This window comes from Acipenser ruthenus, chromosome 5 (genome assembly GCF_902713425.1).
Source record: "Acipenser ruthenus chromosome 5, fAciRut3.2 maternal haplotype, whole genome shotgun sequence".
NCBI classification, from domain to species: domain Eukaryota; kingdom Metazoa; phylum Chordata; class Actinopteri; order Acipenseriformes; family Acipenseridae; genus Acipenser; species Acipenser ruthenus.
This window is the reverse complement of record NC_081193.1, coordinates 59,780,108-59,805,003: the sequence shown is the minus strand read 5'-3', so window position 1 is coordinate 59,805,003 and position 24,896 is coordinate 59,780,108. Positions and strand designations below refer to the sequence as shown.

Below are 24,896 nucleotides of genomic sequence, written 5' to 3'. Positions count from 1 at the left end.
CTAGAAAGGAAGTCAGCATTTATGTGTTCTTTACCTTTTCTGTGTACTAAGTCAAAACAATAGGGCTGTAGTGTTAAAAAACATCTGGTTATTCTTGTATTCTTGTCTTTTTGACAATACATCCACTGTAATGGGGTGTGGTCTGTAACCAATGTAAATCTCCTTCCCCAAAGATAATATCTCAAGGAATCTACTGCCCACTTAACAGTTAAGCACTCCTTTTCTATTGTGGCATGATCACCTTTTCTATTGTGGCATAATTTTTTTCCCTCTGTAAAAGCTTTCGGCTTAAAAACAAAACAGGATGTTCCTCCCCATCCCGGGACTGTGATAACACTGCCCCTAAACCCACTTCTGAAGCATCGGTTTGTAATATAAATGATTTTAAGACAGGTTCAGAGCACAGTGCTGATTTCAAGTCTACAAATGCCTTTTCAGAGTCTGGTGACCATTTTACCATATTAGATGCAGAAGCTTTAGTGAGATCTGTCAAGGGCACCACTCTTGAGGCAAAGTTTTCAATAAACCGGCGATAATAGCCAATAAGTCCCAGAAAGGCTCGGACTTGTTTCTTATTCACTGGACGGGCACAAGACGAAATAGCTTCAATTTTATTTAATTGTGGTCTAATTAAGCCACGTCCGAGTGAAAACCCCAAATATTGTGTCTCCTGTAGAGCGAACGCACACTTCTTTTTATTAGCGGTTAAGACTGCCTCCCTTAACAATCTCAATACCACTTCCACCTTGTGTACATGAGACTCCCAATCAAGGCTAAAAATGACCACATCGTCAAGATAGGCTGCTGCGTAATGACTATGTGGCCTGAGCACCCTGTTCATAAGCCTTTGAAAAGTGGCTGGTGCACCATGCAGTCCGAACGGCAACACTGTAAATTGGAACAACCCCTGTGGAGTCTTTTCTTTTGACTCTGGTGATAACGGTACCTGCCAATAGCCTTTAGTCGAGGGTGGTAATATACTTGGCTTTGCCTAACCTTTCTAACAATTCATCCACCCTCGGCATTGGGTAAGTGTCAAATTTTGATATTTCATTCACTTTTATAAAATCCATATAAAATATTATAGTTCTATCAGGTTTTGGCACCATCAGCACCGGGCTCCACCAGACACTGTTTGATTCTTCAATTACTTTTAATTCCAACATTTTTTTTTTTTATTTCTCTAGCCAGATCGCTCTGTTTAGATTCTGGAATTCGAAATGGTTTCGTTCTGACTTGAGCTCCCCTAGGGGTAATAATAAGATTAGTTCTCCCGTGCAAATCTGAAAACACATCGCTGTTTTATTATTTAGCCCTTTAATTTCCATACTCTGTTCCGCAGTCAAATGCGCCCCGATTTTCATTTCACTCGAACCCGTCGTACCTGGCAACTCAGGACCCATTTCTAAGTCTTCATACTGTACGGTGCCTACTAGAGATTCCCTGTCCACCCATGGTTTTGATAAATTAACATGGTAAATCTGATATGGTTTTCTTTTCCCAATCTGATATACCTCCCCTAATTTCTCAGCTATCTGGAAAGGTCCCTGCCACTTAGCCAAAAACTTGTGCGCATGTGAAGGCAGCAAAACTAACACTTTGTCACCCACTTTAAACTCTCTTAGTCAAGCACCGGCGTTATACGTCGTCTTTTGTATTTCTTGTGCTTTGACCAGATTTTCCTTTACCAGGACGCTGACCTTTTCCATTCTCTCTCTCATTTTTAATACATACTTGACCACATTGTCGCTTCTAGGTGGCGCCCCCTCCCACACTTCTTTGACAATATCTAAAATTCCCCTCGGCTGTCTCCCATACAACAGTTCAAAGGGTGAAAACCTAGTTGACGCTTGAGGAACCTCTCTACTAGCCAACATAAGATAGGGAAGAAAGCTATCCCAGTCTTTGCCATCTACGTGCATTACCTTCTTTATCATTTGTTTTAAGGTTTTATTAAATCGTTCAACCAAACCATCTGATTGTGGATGGTAATGGAGGTAGTAATTTTCTTTACTTTGCACAACCTACACATTTCTTTCATAATTGTGGACATAAAGGGGGTTCCCTGGTCGGTAAGGACCTCTTTAGGGAAACCGACCCTGGAAAAAAACCTGTAACAGTGCTTATGCTATATTCTTTGAATTAGTATTTGAATGGTATAGCCTAGTAGAATAATCCACTATGACCAAAACGTACTGGAATCCTCTTTTAGACTTTTCCAGGGGCCCAATTAAATCCATCCCCACTCTGTCAAAAGGCACGTCTATGACAGGTAGTGGGATTAGCGGAGCTCGAGGTAGGTTTCTTGTGAGTAACCAATTGACACTCTGGGCAAGCTATACAAAACCGCTCTACATCTTTATAAACTCCTGGCCAATGAAACCGCATCATTACCCAGTCTCTGGTTTTCTGTGTGCCTAAATGCCCCCCTAACAAATGGCTGCGTGCCCGCTGTAGTATTACACTTTTTAATTTACCTGGCACCAGTAACTGTTCCAACCACTCCCCACAGTCAGTTCTAGTGACCCGATAAAGAAGATCATTTTTCACAATGAAATGCGGTATATTTACACTGTCCGTATTTTCCCAATAATGTCAGTCTGGCACCATAGCTTGACTAAAGACATACTGTAAATTTTTATCTTCTATTTGCTCTCGTTTGAAGTCCAGTGGAGACACGGCTAGCTCCTCCCACACTTCAGAGAAGTTAGCTTCTAAAGTACCCAGTGGCTAAGCCTGTTCCCCTGTTTTAAATTAAGACTACCGTTAAACCAATCCGAATCACAATCCAATAGTTTTGTTGTCAGAATCCGTACCTTTTGTTTCGTTACCAGAAAAATCCTTCTTTTCAAACAGTCATACCCACTACTCAATTCTATTCTCCACTTCAGACCCCCAACCCAGAACATTCCCCTTGTGGCATTTTTATTTCCCAACTTAATCAGTCGCAGCTGATTTACTCATTACCCTAAATTGACCAATCAGTTAAGCAATATAGGAGACCTTTACCAAGATGGCCTCCTGGTAACTTCAGCTTTACAAAGATGGAGTGTCTTCTCCCAAACCCCAGGGTACTAAAGCCTCCTAATTAACATTTGGTATATATACATCATCACAAACCTTTTTTATTCAAAGCTGTAGTGGTTAAACTGAACACTGTTATATGAGGAGGAGGTTAAATGCCAGCAAAACTTGCAAAGAAAATGTACTCAATGAAATTTACTGGTTGCATAAGTTTGAGTTTGAGTTTTTGTTTGTGTTGTGGCTGAGTTTGTGTGTGCTATGATTTTTGTTTGTGTTGTGGCTTTGAGTTTGTGTGTACTTTTTAAACCCTTGCTAGATTTACAATGGCATCCCAGTTGGCTTATGCCCCACACTCAAGTAATTATATTTTCTGTATCTTGTACTTGATTTTACTCCTAAAGGTAAATGTATTCACATTTTTTGTAATTGTTCTTGTTTGAAATCATTTTTATCCATTTATTGTACTTACTACTTGCTCTTAATGGAATGTACTCTTTTTTACTATAGGTGTAACTCCTCTTAGTCGAAATTGCTTGCAAACATAATTAACTGTGTTTGTTTTCTCTTATTTGATTTTGCCCTTGCTACTGACTTTATTGTATTTTATACCTGCTGTTATCTGTAATGTGATATTTTGTAATGTGATATTTTGTCACAACTGTAAGTCGACCTGGATAAGGGTGTCTGCTAATAAATAAATAATAATAATAATGCTGGGTCACATGACCAATAATACAGTAGTGATTTTTGTAAATATTACAGCCCAACAATTATATTTGTTGATTATAAAAACATTAACAAAACACGATCTAAAAAGCAGCAATACATGATGAGAAAGGAAAGTATGATAACTATTTTTATAACTGTTAGTGGACAGTTTGCACACGTTGGAATTAGACCAAGAGAAATATATAGGATAATAATTTGCTGAATACAGCATAAGAATTTGCAGCTTCGTTAAATCTAAAATACCTGATAATTCATGCCTCAGTCTTACTGCAGACTGAACCCAGTCCTGTCTGTTCCCATCCTACTCACTACCGTGTATGTGCAAATGCTCTACATTTTCTGAAAAATGTAATCCATGTATACTGTTGAATTTATCAGAATTGTAATTGGATTATCTATTCCAAGTCATGTAATCACAGAAAACTGGGGTCCCAGGGGGCTAAGAGTGCAGATTGGCAGGAGGATGACCTACTGTCCCTCGCCGCCTCTTAGGAGGTGGACGAACATGAGCTGGCTTTCCCATCTGAGGATGTGGAATCAGACAGCACATCCCCTGCAATTAAGCTCTCCCTGTTGGCAGAGCTTATGCCTCTGATCCAGAGGACCACTGCAGTTTTGCAAGACTACAGCTCCTGCTGTTTCCCAGTCTATGGATACCCTATGTAGGGTGCACGATGTTGATAAACTGGGCTGTGCCCTATTTCCACTGGTACAGGCTAGAATTGCCCCGTTAGTACAGGCGCCTAATTTAACCTTCCTGTCCAAGGATGCCATCTGTCCCAGTAAACAGTGCCGTGTTTCAGAGGTGATCCTCAAGCGCACCTATTCAGCCAGTGCGTTTTCCACATGGCTGGGCAATTGTAATAGCATTCTGGTAGCCTACCGGTCCTATTTGCTGAAGTCCCTCTCTGATTGTCACAGATTTTGCCCACAAAAAATAGCAACCACCCCCAGTGTGCAAACCACAGTGTGCTGTCCCTTGGCAGTAATACTGCATTTTTTGCAGGGGCTGTTTAATGAGGGGGAATCCCCCTCTACATTAAAGGTCTATCTGGCAGCCATTCGGTCCCATGGTCAAGCCCTGTCAAAGCAGAGGTTGTCCAAATGGATAGCAGACACAGTCAGGACTGCCTATGAGCGAGCCATCTTGCCCCCTCCAGAAAAGCTCACTGCCCATTCCACCAGGGGCATGGCAACTTCATGGGCTTCATTCCAATGCAGTGGTGCGAACTACTCCCCATACCTTTACTAGGTTCTACAGACTTAGGTCATGGATCCTTGAAACCCTGGTTTTAGAACTAGGTTTCTCCCTCTTTTTTTTTAGCCCTAGCTACTTGTTACTGGGGTTCCGAATGGTAACGCACAAGCCAGCCTTGGCTTAGCCTTGTGGCATTCCGGTCATGCAGCACTCTTGCCCTTGCGATGGCTTGGATATACAGACTCATTCGGTAATGGTTACATTTCATACTTAAAAGGGAATGTTAGGTTTTTATCATATTATCAATACTCTCTCCCTGACTCTTCTTCTCGCTACCACCTCCATGTTTCGCACACACTGCACTACCAGTGGTCTGTCCTATTATTTCTTATTTATGTTGTGATTTAGTAATTACACCGCCTGGTTTCAATAAGAAGTACTTTTAACACACTCTGAGGCACCTAGTAAAGTTAGCTCCCTTAAGTGAATATGGTTTGCATATCAAACACCTCCCTCGTGGTATTTTCTGACCCATTAACCCATTCCACCCATTAACATTATTCATTATATTTAAATGAGTCGAACACGATACTTTTTCCACATGCTAGGTTGTTTATTTGTTTATTTAGCAGACACCTTTATCCAAGGCGACTTACAGAGACTAGGGTGTGTGAACTATGCATCAGCTGCAGAGTCACTTACAACTACGTCGCACCCGAAAGACAGAGCACAAGGAGATTAAGTGACTTGCTCAGGGTCACACAATGAGTCAGTGGCTGAGGTGGGATTTGAACCGGGGACCTCCTGGTTACAAGCCCTTTTCTTTAACCACTGGACCACACAGCCTGCCACTAGTTCGTGAATACAGCAGATGTACAAAGAATGTAGTAAAGGGGGTTAATCTGTGCAAAACACGTTACCGCTGATTAGTGAACGAGGCCCTACAAATCAGATATAAATTCTAAAGCTGAACTGCATATTTTTTTAGGGTCAAATATTAAATGCAAGTACACCCAATAACTTGTGCTAAAGAATTTATAATCAGAATTGGGTTAGCGGTTCTCTACACACAGAAGAAAGTCATAGTTGAGTATATTGACAAAGATGTTTGTCATATGGAATTGTATGAACGAGAGGAAGCCATTCAGTCCATCAGTGCTCGTCCAATTCCTAGTAGCGGATTGATCTCAAAATGTTGTCGTCTGCTCTTAAAGGATCCCAGGATTCAGCATCAACAATATGGCTACCCGCACCGCATTCTGTTTAAAGAGGTGTTTCTTACCCCTGTCTCCACTCCACTTATTTCAAATGGTGTCCTCCTGGTCCTGTTTTCTGTGCTGTGCTTATTAAAGTATTGGCTAAATAGTATTAGCTTGACTGAATGGGGAAATATACTCAATACAGTAAAGTGCATCAACAATAAGCAACAAACAGTGTACTGTACAAGTCACACCTGTGTGTGTTTCAGGAAACCAAAAGGGACTGGCGTTCATTTTCTTAAAAACATATACAAATAAAGAAATACAACCAACCACCACCAAAAAAGACAATGGATGCAGTGCATTATATAGCTGTTAGTTAAAGGGTACATAAGGACCTTTTTTATTTTATTTTATTTTATATGTTCCCATGTGTTGCTACAACTGTTTACGTAAGGTGTGTGTGTGTGTGTGTATTGTTTTAATTTTATTTATTTATTTACATTTTGACCACTTTTTTAATTTTTAAATTTAATTCCCTGCCTCAAGATGGCTTCCCATGTACCTGCATGTACCTCTCAGTACTACATTTTCCTTCATCCTCCTGCTCATTGGTAATTCCATCTCAGTTACATATGTGAGCAGGAGGATGATGGGAAATGTAGTTCTGAGAGGTCCATGCGGGTACATGGGAAGCCACCTTGAGGCATGGAAGTTTTAAAGTGGTCAAAATGTTTAGAAAAAAAAAAGAAATTTAAACGAACACATACACCTTAGGTAAACAGTTATAGTAACACTTGGGAACATGTGATACAATAAAATAAAAAGGTCCTATACTGTACAAGTGATTTTAAAGTCTGTTGCTCACTGTCTGTTTGCGTCTTGACAGATTTGTAGGATGCCATCTCTCTGCTGTTAAATAATGGAATACTGCTTTGAAAATTACTGGGGCCCTTCCAGGGTTCTAGAATCACCGTGCTTCTAATTAGCTACAGCCTCCACCTGCCAAGTTTCATTGCTCTAAATAATTGTATTTATTTAAGCAACTGGCTAAAAAAACAACTTTACATTTATGAAAAGAAAAATAGGGATATTTGTTGTTCTGTTATTGTGGTCTCGAGCATTACATTGCAGTGCCACTGTGTGCTAGAATCCTAACTGTTTCCTAGAAGTAGTGTTTCTATATGCTTGTTTAAATTATGTCTCAGTTCTATCCTCATCAGATGTTTAATAGATTTGGTTCCTCCTTTTCTGCAGTATCCAAACAAGAATCACCACTATACAATTTAGTGAATTGTCATGCCAGATGTCTCTCTTTCATGTGTATGTATGTTTGTTTTGTTTTATTTATTCTGCGTTCTAGACTAGTGGTTTTCAACCTGTGGTACGCCTCTTTACTGGTACGCGATAGGCTTTCCACTGGTGCGCACCGACAGTGCTTTATGACGATAAGATTCATCAAAACACAATGCTTCCTCAATCACACCATTGTAACGTATCAATCTGTTTGTACCACTGAATCACATAGAAATGATAAACTATGATGCAGGGCTCCAGACTGGATACAAACGCAACAACAAAAAAACATTTTGACAGGTGTTTTTTCGTGGTTAAGCACACAAAATGCTGCATCTCCCTTTAAAAGCAAGTGTCAATATTTACGAATACGACATGACGTCGGTGTGTATATATATATATATATATATATATATATATATATAAAAAAAAAAAAACGCATATCACATGTTTTAATAAACTGAAGTTCGAAATTTGAGGTATATTAACACCAGGAGAATATGGAACCCTGGTTTCCTACAACAGTTGTGATGGTGACCAAACCTGTGTGAGTACTGCTGTTGTGTTAAGAAAGTAGCTTAAAATGAACAGTTGCATTTAAGAAACGTAGAACAAGAACAGCAACAAATACAAATACACTTAAGGTTTGTGTATTGCACATGTGCCATTAACCAAATGCCATGGAAACTTTAAATAAAGAAAATAATTAATGAAGGGCTGTAATGCAGCAAAAAGTGCAAGAATTAAACAAACAAGGAAGTGAAAAGATTACCGTACCAAGCTGAAAAAAGTTATCTTTGCGAACTCCAATAAACCAATTTTATCTTTCGCCAGTCAAATCGTAGAGTGCCTAAATAAAGTTTTGAGTCAACACGTCTGTTGCGTCTTGCATTGCAGATACAATAGATTTAGTTAAATTGTTTACCGTCAGTGGTTTAAGTGTGATTTAATTGCACAAGATTCCAGATGAGTTGATAATATCTCTTCAGCCAAAGAAGCAAGCACAGTAATTTAAGAGCACTGTTACCATTATGTAAAACAGTATCTAGCACGAGTTTTTTATTAATGCAGGGTCAGCTGTTGCAGGAAATACAAAGTTTATTTCTCAAATTGACCATTTAAAAAATGTGAAAGCAGAACACGCAGAAATACTTGGAACTGTAATTAGGAAGTGTACTATGTAATGCAGCTTACCTGATTGCAGTAAACAAAAAAACAAACCAAAAAAAAAAACGCTATTTACTAAATTTAGCTGAGATTGTGCTAATGAAAATATGACAATGTGCTTGCTGTGGTGTATTTAATATTGTAAATATAGCAGAACGAATTCCTGCAATTTAAACTTGTTTTTACTGAAGAATAAACGGTATGTAAATCATAGGAGCTGTTTGTGTTACATGCTGTCAGATCAGGATGTCACTAACACTGAGCATGCAGCATGCTGTCTCTATATTACTGTACAACTCTACACAATTAAAGGTGCGGTCACCAATTCCATACACAACACTTTTGCAAAATATTACAAATATAAACATGTGGATTTCATGAATAGATTAACCATTCAGCAGAATGAGGCAACAAACAAGCGAGTACAGACACAAACCAGGTTGTGATGGGGTAGGTCTCGGCTTTACAACAGCAGTTTAAGATTGCACATAGTTACTGGTACACCTGGTGGTCCCTGCTGGAAACACTGGTACTTGAGATGAAAAGGTTGAAAACCACTGCTGTAGACAACTTGGTGGAGGTATTATGTGTGCTTTATTTAACATCACAATTATTACCAGCTTGCTTCACTATTGCTGATGTCTAAAAAAGACTTTCAAAAGAAGAAAAGAAAGGATGACTTCCTTTACAGACTAAACTAGAAATGTATGATAGGCTACACACATTTTCTTTTGATTGGGGGGAAAACTTACATGTTTTTTAATACAGCCTCTGGATAAAAATAATACTCTGTAGGATCTACAGGGTTCTTCTGTAGGGATAAATGGTCATTCCTAAATAGGATTTCTGTGGGAAAAGTAAATGGAATTAAGACATTGTATTTTAGTGTGAAACTGAATACAAACCTGCGATAAATTACAGTTGTATTTGTGTAATTTGTAATTAATTGTAGATGAACCTTTGTACAGCTGCATAATTGTAATTATACTCTAATTGATCAATTACAGTTCAATTACATTATTATTGTATTTTCAGCCACTTTTGGTGATCCCATTTGTTTGAAAATAAGTCATATAGTATGTGTGTGTGTTGTACCTGTGAGTATTGCTTGGTTATTTAGAATAAGTAGTAAACATGTTGTAGTGTAGTGTATTGTAGAATTCAATAATTTTCCCCTTCAATGTTTAATGTGTGTAGTTTTGTTTTATGTTACTTTAGTGTAATTCCATTGTAATTACTGCTGCATAAATGTAACTAATTGTAACTGAACAACATAGCATTGTGATTGTAATTGCAATTTCAGCAAACAATTCTGCTCTAATTGTAATTATAATTATAATTAACTCTAGGTCTACCATATTTATGGATTGTTAATGTTGGCTTCATCATAGGAACTTTGAATTTATTCAGAAATTGCATGGGCATTCATTTGTTATGTTAATGAACATACTGTCCATGTAAATCACACCACAGAAAACAATAATTCAAGGACACTGGTTTGTATAATTTGTGGGAGATATGCATGTTAGTTTCATACATTTTCTGATTTTATAGTCAGGTGCTTTTTTATTGTTTTGTTTGAGTTGGTATTAAAATAGCAGCTAAATATGTTACTTTTTGTCTTGCATTTTAATTCTGTGGTGCTGTTAACCCAGAAACCTCAAATGGACACACAGTGCCTCTCAGCATAGAGCCAGTCGCAGAAGTGGACATTGAAATACAGGATGACTCTTCAGAGGGGAAGAAAACGTCACCAACTCACGAAACGGAAGACAAAAAAGGTGAGGCAATAATAAAAATGCTAATGTTTTTGGCATGACTATCATAAATACATTAAATATTCCAAGGACTGCCCAGTAATCCATGCTTCAGTTCTTCGTGTTCCAAGACAATACCAATATAGCAATCAGTAAATGTTCAGATAACAAAAGAAAAACTGGATTATGATGCATTTCATGACAGTGAAACAACACAGAAGAAAAAAATGAGCACAGAGTACACACCCAACTGCTAATGAATTATATTTTACATACTTTGAATCTGTAGAAGTTTGAGTGAAGCAAATTAACTATTAAATAATTGTAATCTTAGTATTGCATAGAGACTGATAATAATATGTTTAATATCTGCTCTAGTTCACTGGTGATGTGGGCAATAATCCTTACACTATCAGTGCATTAGAGCGGACATTTTGAAAAGAGCTTTGAAACCGACTTTAAAGTTGTAAGTATAAAAAGTTGTCAGAATGTTAACAATGAAAAGAAAAATTACAGGTATATTATTTAAACAGTTGTAGCAACACGTGGGGATGTGTAACAGTATATTTTTTGGAACAAAATCTAGAAAACAATTAGTACAATGATGGTATGAGGACCTCACAGTTCTTAAAAAAAAAAAAAAAAAAAAAAAAAAAAAAAAAAGCAGCAAAGAAAAGGGTGCCCTGATCATTGTAAACATAGCCCTTTTTCACATACTAACTTTCCTTGACAGTAATTTATCAGTTTTCCCATGGTTATATGCATTTTCCATTTTACCATATTTTGCCATGTATTTAAATATGCTTTACCATATGTCTCTGGGTTTTACAGTGCTTACCTATGCTTTACCATGCTTTCACTGTGCTTTATTACACTTTGTTTTTACTATGGTAAACTTTCAAAAGGGTTCCCCTATTTTCAGAAAACAGCACATTTTGTACTTTTTCATTGTATCAAAAAGATGTGAATGGGCAGCAGTGTGGAGTACTGGTTAGGGCTCTGGACTCTTGACTGGAGGGTTGTGGGTTCAATCCCTGCTGGAGGACACTGCTGCTGTACCCTTGAGCAAGGTACTTTACCTAGATTGCTCCAGTAAAAACCCAACTGTATAAATGGGTAATTGTATGTAAAAAAAAAAAAAAATTATATCTTGTAACAATTGTAAGTCATCCTGGATAAGGGCATCTGCTAAGAAATAAATAATTAAGACCTGTAATGTCCCTATTCATCAGATCACCAATAAAACTTTACCCTATGATTTTGTTTAAACATTCATAGAAAGCTATTATTTGAAAAAGGCATAATAATATCTTCAAGGCAAGCCTTATCTGATCATTTGTTTAAACACGCAGTTTAAAAACTTAAATGAATCGCTCTGTAAAACACTTTGTTTGTCTGTCTGTGTCCACCTTGTGTGTGTACTAACATCTTATGTGCTGTTCATACTGCTCTTCTTTTGTTTGTCTGGAACACATGTGGCTCTATCCACCTTTGTTTCTGTAGAGAAGCCAGTTCAGAGGGCACATCCGATACATGCTCGGAGGCCCCCAGTTAAAAAATCCCAGCTGCCTCCAAAAGCTCCCAGTGGAGCTTCTGCCACCAGTTACAAGAAAGAAGAACCCCTGGTCAAAAAACTGCCCAAACCCTCGAGTAAACAGCCACACACCCCTCCTTCCAAACAAACTTCACAAATCACTAATCGTGTGAATGGTGAGTATGAATGTGGTTCATGTTGGTGTGTCACGCATGCAGCCTGGAATCTGATCTGTGGTGGACCCCCTTCATAAGTTTATGAATAAGTAAGAGTGTTATGCATTTAGGGCCATATTTCAAGGTCTTTTCTCCAAAGAGCATTTTGCTAAAAAAAAAAAAAAAAAAAAAAGTGAAAAAAAAAATGTAATGATGCAAACATATGTTAAGCAAAAGTGTAAATTGTTTGTTTCTCTTTTCATTTCACAAATCAAGATAACAAAATCATTTCAAAAAAATCTTGCATGATGTGTATTGCCATCATTCCACAGGCAGGTCTCGCATCTTCCTATATAAATGACACTGGCATAGCCATGCTATTTGAAAGATATACATTGAAGTAGAGATTCAGCTTTATAATAAAACAACAAATTATTATATAACATGCATCACATGAAAAATAACATGCAAAAACTAATTTCATACTAAAAGCAAACCCATTTGTTGCTAATTATGAACAACTATCATGATTGAAAACCAACACCTGATGATAATTATAGAATACATAACTACATAATCATCAAGTGCTGAAAAATAAATTTGAAATTTGTGATTTAAAAAAAAGCATAGAAAATGGTTAAAACTAAAGAGTACAGCAACGATCTCAAAATGGCAGTGATACAACTAAACGAGGAGAAACTATCAGAAAAATAGCAGAAACACTCGGTTTACTGAAAGCACTGTGTGGGCTATTATTGACAAACACAGGAGAACAGGAACTACTGCAACTAGCTCCAGGTGTGTAAGAAAGAGTTCTGCAAAATCTGAAAAGAATCGGTTGAGCAGCCCGGCAAAATCATCGGATGACTGCAAAAGATTTGACACAAGAATTGAGAGTAATCGGCCCGCGGCTGCTTGCCCCGGAGGCTAGAATAGGTTCTGCCACCCTGCGCAGAGACAGAAGCCACAGGCTAAGCAGCAGCACTAGGATTTTGCTGCCACAGGCCCAGAGCCCCTTCTCATCTGGACTATTTTCGTCAATGTACCACGGACATCTGGATGCTTACTACCGTTCAGACTGGCTATACGCTGCAATTCAAGCTTGGTTCTCCTCCCTTTCGGGGCATGATGACAACATCAGTCACAGACCCACAGGACACTGCTGTGGTGTCTCAGGAGGTAGCAGCTCTGCTGCAAAAATGGGCTGTTCACATGATACACCCCCTCCAGTTGGAGGAAGGGTTCTACGCCAGGTATTTCCTGGTGCCCTAGCGGGATGATGGCCTCAGCCCGATCCTTGACCTCAGGCAGGTCAACCTTTATCTGAGCCGAAGGAGGTTCAAAATAATGACAATGCAACAGTTGTTGCAGTCAATCAGGCCAGGTGACTGGTTCACCACTGTGGACCTCAAAGATGTCTATTTCCATATCCCCATATTCCCATAAAACCAGCGCACAGGAAATACCTGTGGTTCGCTTTTCTGGGAACAGTGTTCTGTGTTGCTGCCAATCCTGCCTTTTTGCCGAAGACTATCGCAGCGTACCATGTCAACCAGTCAATTGAATGCTTTCCATCCACCTTTTCAGTCTGACAGAGAGCGACAGCTCCATACACTCTGCCCTGGCGTACTATGTTGACAGGAAACGTTGGAGGCAGTCTGTAACGGGTTTGTCACGTGTGTGGGTCATCACTGGATGATACTGAGGCAGACACAGAGCATTGGGTGTTGACACGCCGCACAGCCGCGCAGATTTAATAAACACAAGTGCTGCCAGTAGGGAACCAGCAATGGTAGCCCTAGTGTCACATTTCATAAACAAAACAAAACAAAACAAAGCTAAAAGTAAAAGCTTGCCACACAAATGGCGAGCGCTAGTCCCACTAAAAGGTCCCGCTCCAGGAATCTACTACTCTACGCAAACGCTCCTTACCCTGTTTGGGATCAACATCCCCTAAACTGGCATGCTCCTGGGCTCTCGGAGTCCCGGCCTTTCCAAACGGCCTCAGCTTGGCAATGCCTTCATGAGTACCGTCTTGCAGTAGAAGGGTTTCGTGTAGTTAATCCCTTGGAGCAGAGTCTCTCCCTCCTTGATGTAAACACAGCGTTAACTTTTGCTCGGTGCCCATCTGTGTAGCAATGGCGGTGCAGTAGCCTCGAACTGTAGCGCCGATGCTTTTTGAGCTCAGCGCATTCTCCCTGGGCACACCCCCCAGTCAACCAGGACCTTCCGATCAGCTCAGCACCGGGCAAGCCCACCTGCTCAATTATTTCCCCAGCAACGTGTCTCCTGTTGCGCGTCCCAGCTGCTTCCATAAAGGCACACATGCACCCAAGAACCAGCAACAGGGTCTCCCATGGTCAAGCCCTAAGCAGCGGATGTCCAAGTAGATAGCAAACATGGTCAGCACTGCCTATGATCTCTGCAACTTGCCCCCCCAGCCCTTGTAGCATTCCGGTCGTTCGTCAGTCTTGCCCTTGTGACGGCTTGGGTATACTGACCCATTCAGTAATGGTTACATTTTATACTTGAAAGGAAAGCTAGGTTATTATCATAACCCTGGTTCCCTGAAATAGGAGTGTAACCATGAACCTTCAAAGTTGCTGCATCCAGGATTTAGTTCTAGAAGACAGCAAAGGAAAGAAGGTACAATTGAAGTGTGCAAGTACTGTCAAGTTAATATTGTGAAAAAAAAAAAACACCAACAAATTTTGTAAAGTAACCAAAAACAATAATTAAATACAGTAATTAAAAAAAACGAAAGCCAAAAAAAAAAAACGATTTACATAAAACTCGAAAATAGCTAAAAATAAGCACTGAAAAATACAATTAATAAAAACAGAGAAACAGAAGCCCTATGTATCTCCTATACAAAATGAGATCAATTGCAGGGCAAAGGCATTTTGCTCCTGTTTGACCACTAAACCAGTAAGCAAGAACTTTGGAAACTATTGATTCCACAGTGTAGAACAGCTTAGAAGGTTCTTGGACACAATTAGTTGGACAGACATAGAAAATGTATCTTCACCTGCATATGCACAGTCTACCTTTCACTTGAATTGTGGACACTCACAGTGAAGCAAAATTTGCATGAATCTTTCATAAAGCTCAACACTTACCACAAAAACAAAACTGCTTTGTTGGTCGAAGTTGTATTGTTGAGTCAGTGCTGTGGCTGGTTGCAGCTCCCTTTGTTGTCTTCTTGCTTGTTTTTGGGAATTGCCAATGGGTTTGCTGCTTGCATGGCTTTTCCTTTCACTGATATCCTACTGCCGTTGCCAATGAAGCATGAGAACATGACATGTTCCAGTTCCCTGAAGTGACCTCTAAAACATGTGTGTGGGGGTTCTGTGATTTGTAGGAAGTGCTGCAGATAGTAAAAGATGTTTTCAAATTTTTTTTCTTTTTTTCTATGTTGTGCTTAGTCACAACAGATAACTACTTATCCATTTGTAATGAAATGTGGTTATATAATTTTTTTATGAAACAGAATCTGTGGATGTATAGCATGGAAGAACCTGTCCGTCAGTATTTATTTCACACTAAATTTCTACATATAAATACGTAATGTGGGTCGTGGTTAGGGCCCTTTTCTTTTTTGGTTTCTATTTGATATAAACACACAAAATACTGTTTACAGTAACATACTTGTTCCTTAAAAAAAAAAAGACTTCCTCATTGAAACATCATGAAACTTGTCAACTATGCAATTAACCACTTTAATGGGATAATGGACAGAGATATCCAGGAACTGGTACAATCTGTGGCTACCTGTGACATGTATGACAGGCAGAAGAGACTCATGCTGGATTCCAGAAGAGACCAGATTGTAGAGGGTATCACACCATTAATTTCAATAGGGATTCATGCCTATTTACACAGAATGCTGGTATGTGGAGGGGTTGGATTAGACAATTTTTACTGTACTTATATCATATATAAACTGGCTCTGCTGGAATGTAGAAATGGAAATTCAACAGCCTGTCTAGATGTTCTAAAATGGGACCTCTAAACTGCAGACACTGGCCAGTTGTTTATTATTTTTATTATTCGTAAACAAAAGACCAGCGCAAAGGTTATTAATTATTGATACATGCCATACAGCACTAGGCAATTGCCGTAATTGTCACTTGACACTTTTGAAATGGGGTGGGATGTTTTTCTGTCTTTTTACAAAATTTTAGGGGCAAAAAACAAATGATTTTACTGATCTTTTATTGTACCAGTAGGTACATGATTCATCATGTATCAATGAATAGTGATACTTTAAAAGATAAATTGTATTGTAATAAAGTATGTATCGTTTTCATTGTGATCCGAGACCAAAAGCCTTTTGTCTTTTAACAGAATGGTCCATCATTATATGACCATTTCAACTTATAATGCATCTTTGTGGCATAGCAGTCCCAAGGTCATCCAGTTCAACAGCAAAAAGCAAATGCAAGTTATGAATAAAATCCTGATTTTAAACAATGTTTTGATTTATTGGTAATTCATGGGAGGAGCAGCTACTGGGTACAATAGATTAGAAAATTAGTTGGAAAATATCTTCAGCTATATGAGCCTCATATTTTCTCTCATGTAATGATCATTTAATTTATGTGGATTCTAAAACTGGTTCCTTACTTCACTGTTACAAATTTAGTAGTTTTCTTTTTTGTCTTCTGCTTTAGACCTACCTTATTATCAACTTTTGAGGGCTAAGGGAGTAGCTTCAGCAGTAAAAGACTATATTACTATGTATCTTTCTGCTTCTCTAACCAGGGCAGACATTCACACATTATGGTTGACACCCAGCTTCCCTTTGATATCTTCACCCACCCACATGGAGGGTTGTCTTGCAGCTGTTCAAAAGCTTAAGTTATTGCATTAGGTAGCTGAGCAACTGTGACCTGATGCACAATTTAAATATGTTAATGATGTTTTAATGAAAGGCCAGCTCAAAAATAATTACTCTAAAACGTGAGTAATTTATTACTGTATTTTGTGAGCTAAAAAATATAAAAATAAAATAGAGAGCCCTGGTTAAACTAATGTTTCATGGTGCTGCTGGTTCTAATTTATACATACATCCGTGACAGGGGAGGTATGTTTGTAACCTCCATATTTAATAAATGTATTTTCCTTTTCTAATTGTGCTTCATTTCCTGATTGCTGTTAACTGCAGATTAATTAATAGTGGTATTCCTCACTTTTTAATATATTTTTATCTTTATCTTAGCCAAATCTTCTCAACCTAGAAAAGCTGATTCTTCAAAGCCAGTTTCGCAGCCATCATCTTCATCACCATCAACATCTTCAACCTCAACAGCTCGGCCAAAAGGCTCCAAGAACAGTTCTGTAGGCAAAAAAGGCAACTCTGGAACCCCTAAGGTTCAGAAGAAACCTGCAAAGCAACCAGAGCATCACAAAGTCCCAACAACAAGTTCCCCAAAGATTACTCCTGGACCCACTTCCAGCCGTTGCCCTCCAGAAGTGACAGAGGCTGGTGACTCAGTCTGTAAAGAGCCTGCAGAATCAGAACTGCCACCCAGCTCTTTACCCAGCGAACAATTAGCTCCGGAACAGCCTTCACCTCCAGAACTGCCAGCCAACGCCCCTCTTGACATAACTGCTGAAGAACCACCAAATGGCCAAGCTGCTGTAGAAGAGAATGCTTCAGTTCCGTCTCCATCTGTATCCATATCAGACTCCAGTGATCAACTTCAGGTTGAACAAGTGCAGGACAATGGAGAGGAAGCCAATGGACCTCAAGCTGAAGACAAGAACATCTCTGGTGAAAATGAATCTTGGTAAGGCTAGAGTGCTGACACCCATTAAAAAAAAAACACTAGATAAACAGTCAGTTAGCTTAAAAGTAAAGTCCTTTCTCACATCAGTTTTAGTATTTCTGTTATGCAGCATGTCTGGCATAGATGCTGCTGTGTGGTGAATGCTAAAGTCAGGCTTTCTACCTTCAACACTGTGATGAGGGCCTCAATCACTAACCTCACTAACGTGGTTTGGTTTACTGTTTTATTATAGTCATGTATACATCTGGCCTAAGGATGCTTCAGTGTGTGGAGAACTGACTGTTTAGGTATCTCTCAAATATCCATTAATCCATCCAAACTTCGAAAATACGCATTTTTAAAAAGGGAACAGGGGGAGCTCCCGAGTGGTGCATCCAGTAAAAGTGCTCCGCGTAGAGTGCAGGATGCGCCCTATAGCCTGGAAATCACAGGTTTGAAACCAGGCTATGTCACAGATGACCGTGACCGGGGGTTCCTAGGGGGCGGCGCACAATTGGCCGAGCGCCACCCGGGTAGGGAGGGCTTAGGTCGGCAGGGGAATCCACGGTTCACTGTGCACCAGCGACCCCTGTGGCCGATTAGGGTGCCTGTGGTTCTGCAGTGGAGCTGCCAGATCTGTGTTGTCCTCCGGCACTATAGGTCTGGTGGCTTCGCTGTGGATCCGCAGTGCAAAATATGACGGATTGGCAGGCGCACATTTCGGAGGACGCATGTTACGCCGCCATTTCCCGTTTTAAGTGTTCACCGTTTTTAAGTGTGTGTTTTTTATTTTTTTTTGTAAAGATTGTTGTTTATTAAATTACCAGAAATTGTACATTTTGGTCTTTGTCATATTAATTGGTGGCTAGGCTGCCAATACTTTCGTCTGCGACTGTATTTAGCATAGTAACTATAAATGTATCTTCAAAGAACGATAACAGTAAAATAAATGGACTAAAAAAGCAGTGCAATGTAAGAGTGGAAATGAAGGGTTGTGATTTAAGAACGTAACAGCTATAATGAACACACCATATTCTGCTGTAGAGACAGCCCCGATTTGAGAGATCACTCCATCTGATTCTGGATTGTTGGTTTAATAGTCATTATACTGTATTTGGTTATTCTCTAAATCAAGTTCAATTGTAGATATTGTACAAGAAAAATGTACCCTTTCATGTTGGTAATTTTACAAAGCTGCTACCACCACACTGTCAAAGCATGTCAGAAACCATTTTAAGGTAGTGACTTCATGTTAGGGTTACATAAACCCTGCATGCTAAATGTTCCTTAAAATAGTTTACCAGGGTAAATTTGCACTGTAATGTTGCAGTTCCCCCATACTTTTAACATGGTTATACTGTGCATTTACTATAGCACCGTGGCTGGTGGTGGTTTTTAATATTGTTTACCATACCTCTCAGGGGTTTTACAATGCTTACCTATGCTTTACCATGCTTTCACTATGCTTTTATTGCTTTGCTTTTACAATAGTAAACTGTTGTAAGGGGGTTCCAAGACATTGACACTTTGAGTTATTGTATTAAAGTTTGGTACACATCTGTATTCTTTGATTCTCTCAAAGTTCCATTACAGGTGGTGTCTTGTCTTGTGAACAGTAAATGTTTTAGTGCCAATCTTTCTGAACCTTGGGGAATATCAATAATACAGACATTTTTCTCATATCAGTTTTACTTCATGTATACTATTGTCACACAATAATATAACCCCCAACGATTAGAAAGTATGAACTCTATAGATTACATTTGAGCTGTGTTGCATAAGCAAATAGGGGGTGAAACAAAGTGAACACTGGCATCCAAAGCATTTAAAGGTAGATAGAAGCCATTACTGAAAGGCCATTACTGAAAAAAAATAATGCAGGACTGCAACTACTCTAAACTAAACTGCGATATTGATCTAAAAGGCCTGCTGTTATCTTTTATACATTTGCTGTGTGTTGTGTCTACTTTTCTTCTAATCAATGAGCTTTTAAATCCCTGCTGTCAGCTTTCATGCTGAGTTTTGTGGTCAAAATTAGGATTTTCCAATAATACAAATGTCAGTTATAAATAGGTAATGGTGTAAGGATTGAAAGTGTTTTTAAAAAAGAGAGAGAGAGACAGAAAATATGTTGTGATCCCTTACCAAATAGTAATTTGAACTGAACCATTATTTTATTGTGGCTGTTTTAACCATTACAGGATTAGAAATAATATATATATATATATATATATATATATATATATATATATATATATATATATATATATAAATAAAAATAAAACACACAGTACTGTGCAAAAGTTTTAGGCAGGTGTGAAAAAATGCTTTCAAAAATAGACATGTTAATAGACATGTTAATAGATTATATTTATCAATTAACTAAATGCAAAGTGAGTGAACAGAAGAAAAATCTAAATCAAATCCATATTTGGTGTGACCACCCTTTGCCTTCAAAACAGCATCAATTCTTCTAGGTACACCTGCACAAAGTCAGGGATTTTGTAGGCATATAGTCAGGTGTATGATTAAACAATTATACCAAACAGGTGCTAATGATCATCAATTCAATATGTAGGTTGAAACACAATCATTAACTGAAACAGAAACAACTGTGTAGGAGGAATAAAACTGGGTGAGGAACAGCCAAACTCAGCTAACAAGGTGAGGTTGCTGAAGACAGTTTACTGTCAAAAGTCATACACCATGGCAAGACTGAGCACAGCAACAAGACACAAGGTAGTTATACTGCATCAGCAGGGTCTCTCCCAGGCAGAAATTTCAAGACAGGGGTTTCCAGATGTGCTGTCCAAGCTCTTTTGAAGAAGCACAAAGAAACGGGCAAAGTTGAGGACCATAGACGCAGTGGTCGGCCAAGGAAACTTACTGCAGCAGATGAAAGACACATCATGCTTACTTCCCTTCGCAATCGGAAGATGTCCAGCAGTGCCATCAGCTCAGAATTGGCAGAAAACAGTGGGACCCTGGTACACCCATCTACTGTCCGGAGAAGTCTGGTCAGAAGTGGCCTTCATGGAAGCCTTGCGGCCAAAAAGCCATACCTCCGACGTGGAAACAAGGCCAAGCGACTCAACTATGCACGAAAACACAGGAACTGGGGTGCAGAAAAATGGCAGCAGGTGCTCTGGACTGATGAGTCAAAATTTGAAATTTGGCTGTAGCAGAAGACAGTTTGTTCGCCGAAGGGCTGGAGAGCGGTACACGAATGAGTGTCTGTAGGCAAAAGTGAAGCATGGTGGAGGTTCCTTGCAAGTTTGGGGCTGCATTTCTGCAAATGTAGTTGAGGATTTGGTCAGAATTAATGGTCTCCTCAATGCTGAGAAGTACAGGCAGATACTTATCCATCATGCAATGCCATCAGGGAGGCATCTGATTGGCCCCAAATTTATTCTGCAGCATGACAACGACCCCAAACATACAGCGAAAGTCATTAAGAACTATCTTCAGCGTAAAGAAGAACAAGGAGTCCTGGAAGTGATGGTATGGCCCCCACAGAGCCCTGATCTCAACATCATCGAGTCTGTCTGGGATTACATGAAGAGAGAGAAGCAACTGAGGCTGCCTAAATCCACAGAAGAACTGTGGTTAGTTCTCCAAGATGTTTGGGCCAACCTACCTACCGAGTTCCTTCAAAAACTGTGTGCAAGTGTACCTAGAAGAATTGATGCTGTTTTGAAGGCAAAGGGTGGTCACACCAAATATTGATTTGATGTAGATTTTTCTTCTGTTCACTCACTTTATATTTAGTTAATTGATAAATATAAACTATTAACATGTCTATTTTTGAAAGCATTCTTACTTTACAGCATTTTTTCACACCTGCCTAAAACTTTTGCACAGTACTGTGTGTGTGTGTATATATATATATATATATATATATATATATATATAATATATATATATATATATATATATATATATATATATATATATATAATTACATATGCACTGCTTCGACAGCTTGATACAAAGCTTGCAGATGTACACTACAGGCCAAAAGTTTGGAAGCAACAACATATGTGTAACAACTTGGGGTGGGGATTGTATTGCCCATTTTTCCCTCAAAAACCATATACTTTCTAAATATCTTGGTATCCCTCAATAGATAATTGCCCCCTCTTTAAAAATAAACAAAGTATTTTAATGAGCAGTTTCTCACATGTGCAGTGGCATCCCAAGTATGATCCACTTACTACCAATGCAGAATGAGGGTATGATATTTTCTCAGCAAAAATAGTCTTCTGGCTAATGGTTGCCAAGGACTACCAAGGGAAACAAAAGTTTTGGTGTATAAAATTAAAAATTCCACTGTCATTCAACATTAGGAGTAATTGAGTCATATTTGTGGTAACAATGCACCTGTGAGACAGCTTGCTCTATTTTGCATATTTTTTATAAAGGAGATGATTATCAATTCAGGGATCCCAAGATATTTAGTAAGCAATGGGGTCTGAGGGTCTGGCAATACAATCACAACCCCTAGTCGTTCTGCAAATCATTTGTTATGCCGGCAGTGAATATATAAAAGATATGTAGCTATTCCACGAATTATGATGGTCTAACAATGGGTTATTTATGGGAATCCTCATGAGTGAAATAACCACAGCACTCCATGAACATTGGACTATTCTGTTTATATAACAAGTACAATATATGGAAAATGGAGTGTGATTTAAATTGAACAACTCACTTCTAAGAGTTAGTTTCCTTAGAGCAGGGGTGCCTGAAGTTGACAGAGCAGTGGGCCGCATAGCAAGGCTACTGTGGGACCCTGGGCTGCAATGCGACCAAATTGCATGGATTGCAAATTTCAAGTGCATTTATTTATGTTGCTAGCCATTTCAATATGTCAGCTTAAAGCATTACAAACTTAATAAATGTAAACCCTTTCTTAGTATTTACTCCCTGTCAGTAACTTGTAAAAACATTAACCCACGGCATTAGCATGTATTCCTGTTGACAGTGACAATAACACGCAATTCAATAAATGAAACGTATCAAATCATTTACTATATTACTATTGTTGATAAGTCAATTTAATACATAAAGAAACATTTAAAAAAAAAATCTTGGCATTTATTAACAATGCCAGTGCCAGTAACAGTAACAGCCAACCTAATAAACTGTAGAATTAAATCATTAGCATTTAACGTTATAGTCTTTCATGACTCCAATGCACTGTTTGTCCATTGGTGTGAAATGTTCAAAACTCTTTCAATTCTTGTACTTTTTTGTTTTTTTCCCCGCTGCTGAATCTCACATGCACGTAGAATCCTTTGCGTCAGTCTGTCATTAGTATTCATGAGTAGTATGTGCAAAAATATATTCCTATATTAATATGTGAGTTCTACGTAATCCTGCTCTCCTGCCTGTCTGCATGCTGTTTAATATCAACAAGCTGCTTGGAGCACCTCTGCTCTAAAGGCTGCTAAAATCAAGTGCTTGGCAGCTGCTCTGTTCATAGTGGGCCACATATAAGCTTCAATGTGCAATTTTTTATTTTGTCATTCTGTCATTTGGATTTTAATAAAATCCATTTTTTTGCCTAAATAGAATGGCCATATACAGACATGAATATGACCACTTTGTGTTTTAGCACTTGTAGTTTGCAACCTTAAATAAAAAAAAACAATATATCCACAGAAAAGTAGCTGGTTTCAATGATATAATGGATTTTGTTGTAGAATATTTCATTGTTTTTATTATATAAGCAGTGCCCCCAGAATAATCATAAAAAAGATGTATAATAATTTTCTTTTTTTTTTTAAACTGCCAATTTCGACCCCTTTCCAAGTTAGATATAAAAACATATTTGGATGCTACAGTTACAAAGTTTTGAGGATTCCAAATAAAAAATCTAATTTCAAATACCTTCTACCATTGAGGAGCTACAAAATTTTGTCCGAGCCATGGTCTGTATGAACATAAGAACATAAGAACATAAGAAAGTTTACAAACGAGAGGAGGCCATTCAGCCCATCTTGCTCGTTTGGTTGTTAGTAGCTTATTGATCCCAGAATCTCATCAAGCAGCTTCTTGAAGGATCCCAGGGTGTCCGCTTCAACAACATTACTGGCGAGTTGGTTCCAGACCCTCACAATTCTCTGTGTAAAAAAGTGCCTCCTATTTTCTGTTCTGAATGCCCCTTTATCTAATCTCCATTTGTGACCCCTGGTCCTTGTTTCTTTTTTCAGGTCAAAGAAGTCCCCTGGGTCGACATTGTCTATACCTTTTAGGATTTTGAATGTTTGAATCAGATCGCCGTGTAGTCTTCTTTGTTCAAGACTGAATAGATTCAATTATTTTAGCCTGTCTGCATAAGACATGCCTTTTAAACCCGGGATAATTCTGGTTGCTCTTCTTTGCACTCTTTCTAGAGCAGCAATATCCTTTTTGTAACGAGGTGACAAGAACTGCACAATATTCTAGGTGAGGTCTTACTAATGCATTGTAAAGTTTTAACATTCCCATGTTTAAATTCAGCACTTCTCACAATATATCAGAGCATCTTGTTGGCCTTTTTTTATAGCTTCCCCACATTGTCTAAATAAAGACATTTCTGAGTCAGCATAAACTCCTAGGTCTTTTTCATAGTTCCCTTCTTCAATTTCAGTATCTCCCATATGATATTTATAATGCACATTTTTATTGCCTGCATGCAATACTTTACACTTTTCTCTATTAAATTTCATTTGCCAGGTGTCTGCCCAGTTCTGAATGCTGTCTAGATCATTTTGAATGACCTTTGCTGCTGCAACAGTGTTTGCCACACCACCTATTTTTGTGTTGTCTGCAAATTTAACGAGTTTGCTTACGATACCAGAATCTAAATCATTAATGTAGATTAGGAATAGCAGAGGACCAAATACTGATCTCTGTGGTACACCACTGGTTACCTTGCTCCATTTTGAGGTTTCTCCTCTAATCAGTACTTTCTGTTTTCTACATGTTAACACTCCCTAATCCATGTGCATGCATTTCCTTGAATCCCTACTGCGTTCAGTTTGAGAATTAATCTTTTATGTGGGACTTTGTCAAAAGCTTT

General features: G+C 38.6%; 1 protein-coding gene across 3 annotated transcripts in view; it reads left to right on the top strand.

Annotated features, from left to right (window-relative positions):
* Nucleotides 1–24,896, top strand: part of LOC117402339 (phosphatase and actin regulator 2-like) — a 132,296-nt gene that overhangs the window by 85,692 nt on the left and 21,708 nt on the right. For 2 of the 3 annotated variants that reach the window (XM_059024346.1, XM_059024345.1), the window contains exons 4-6: nt 10,269–10,394; nt 11,874–12,080; nt 17,281–17,851. In XM_059024346.1, coding sequence (XP_058880329.1) covers nt 10,269–10,394; nt 11,874–12,080; nt 17,281–17,851 — 904 coding nt within the window. The remainder of the gene's footprint in view (nt 1–10,268; nt 10,395–11,873; nt 12,081–17,280; nt 17,852–24,896) is intronic. The other variant, XM_034003384.3, reaches the window with a different exon arrangement.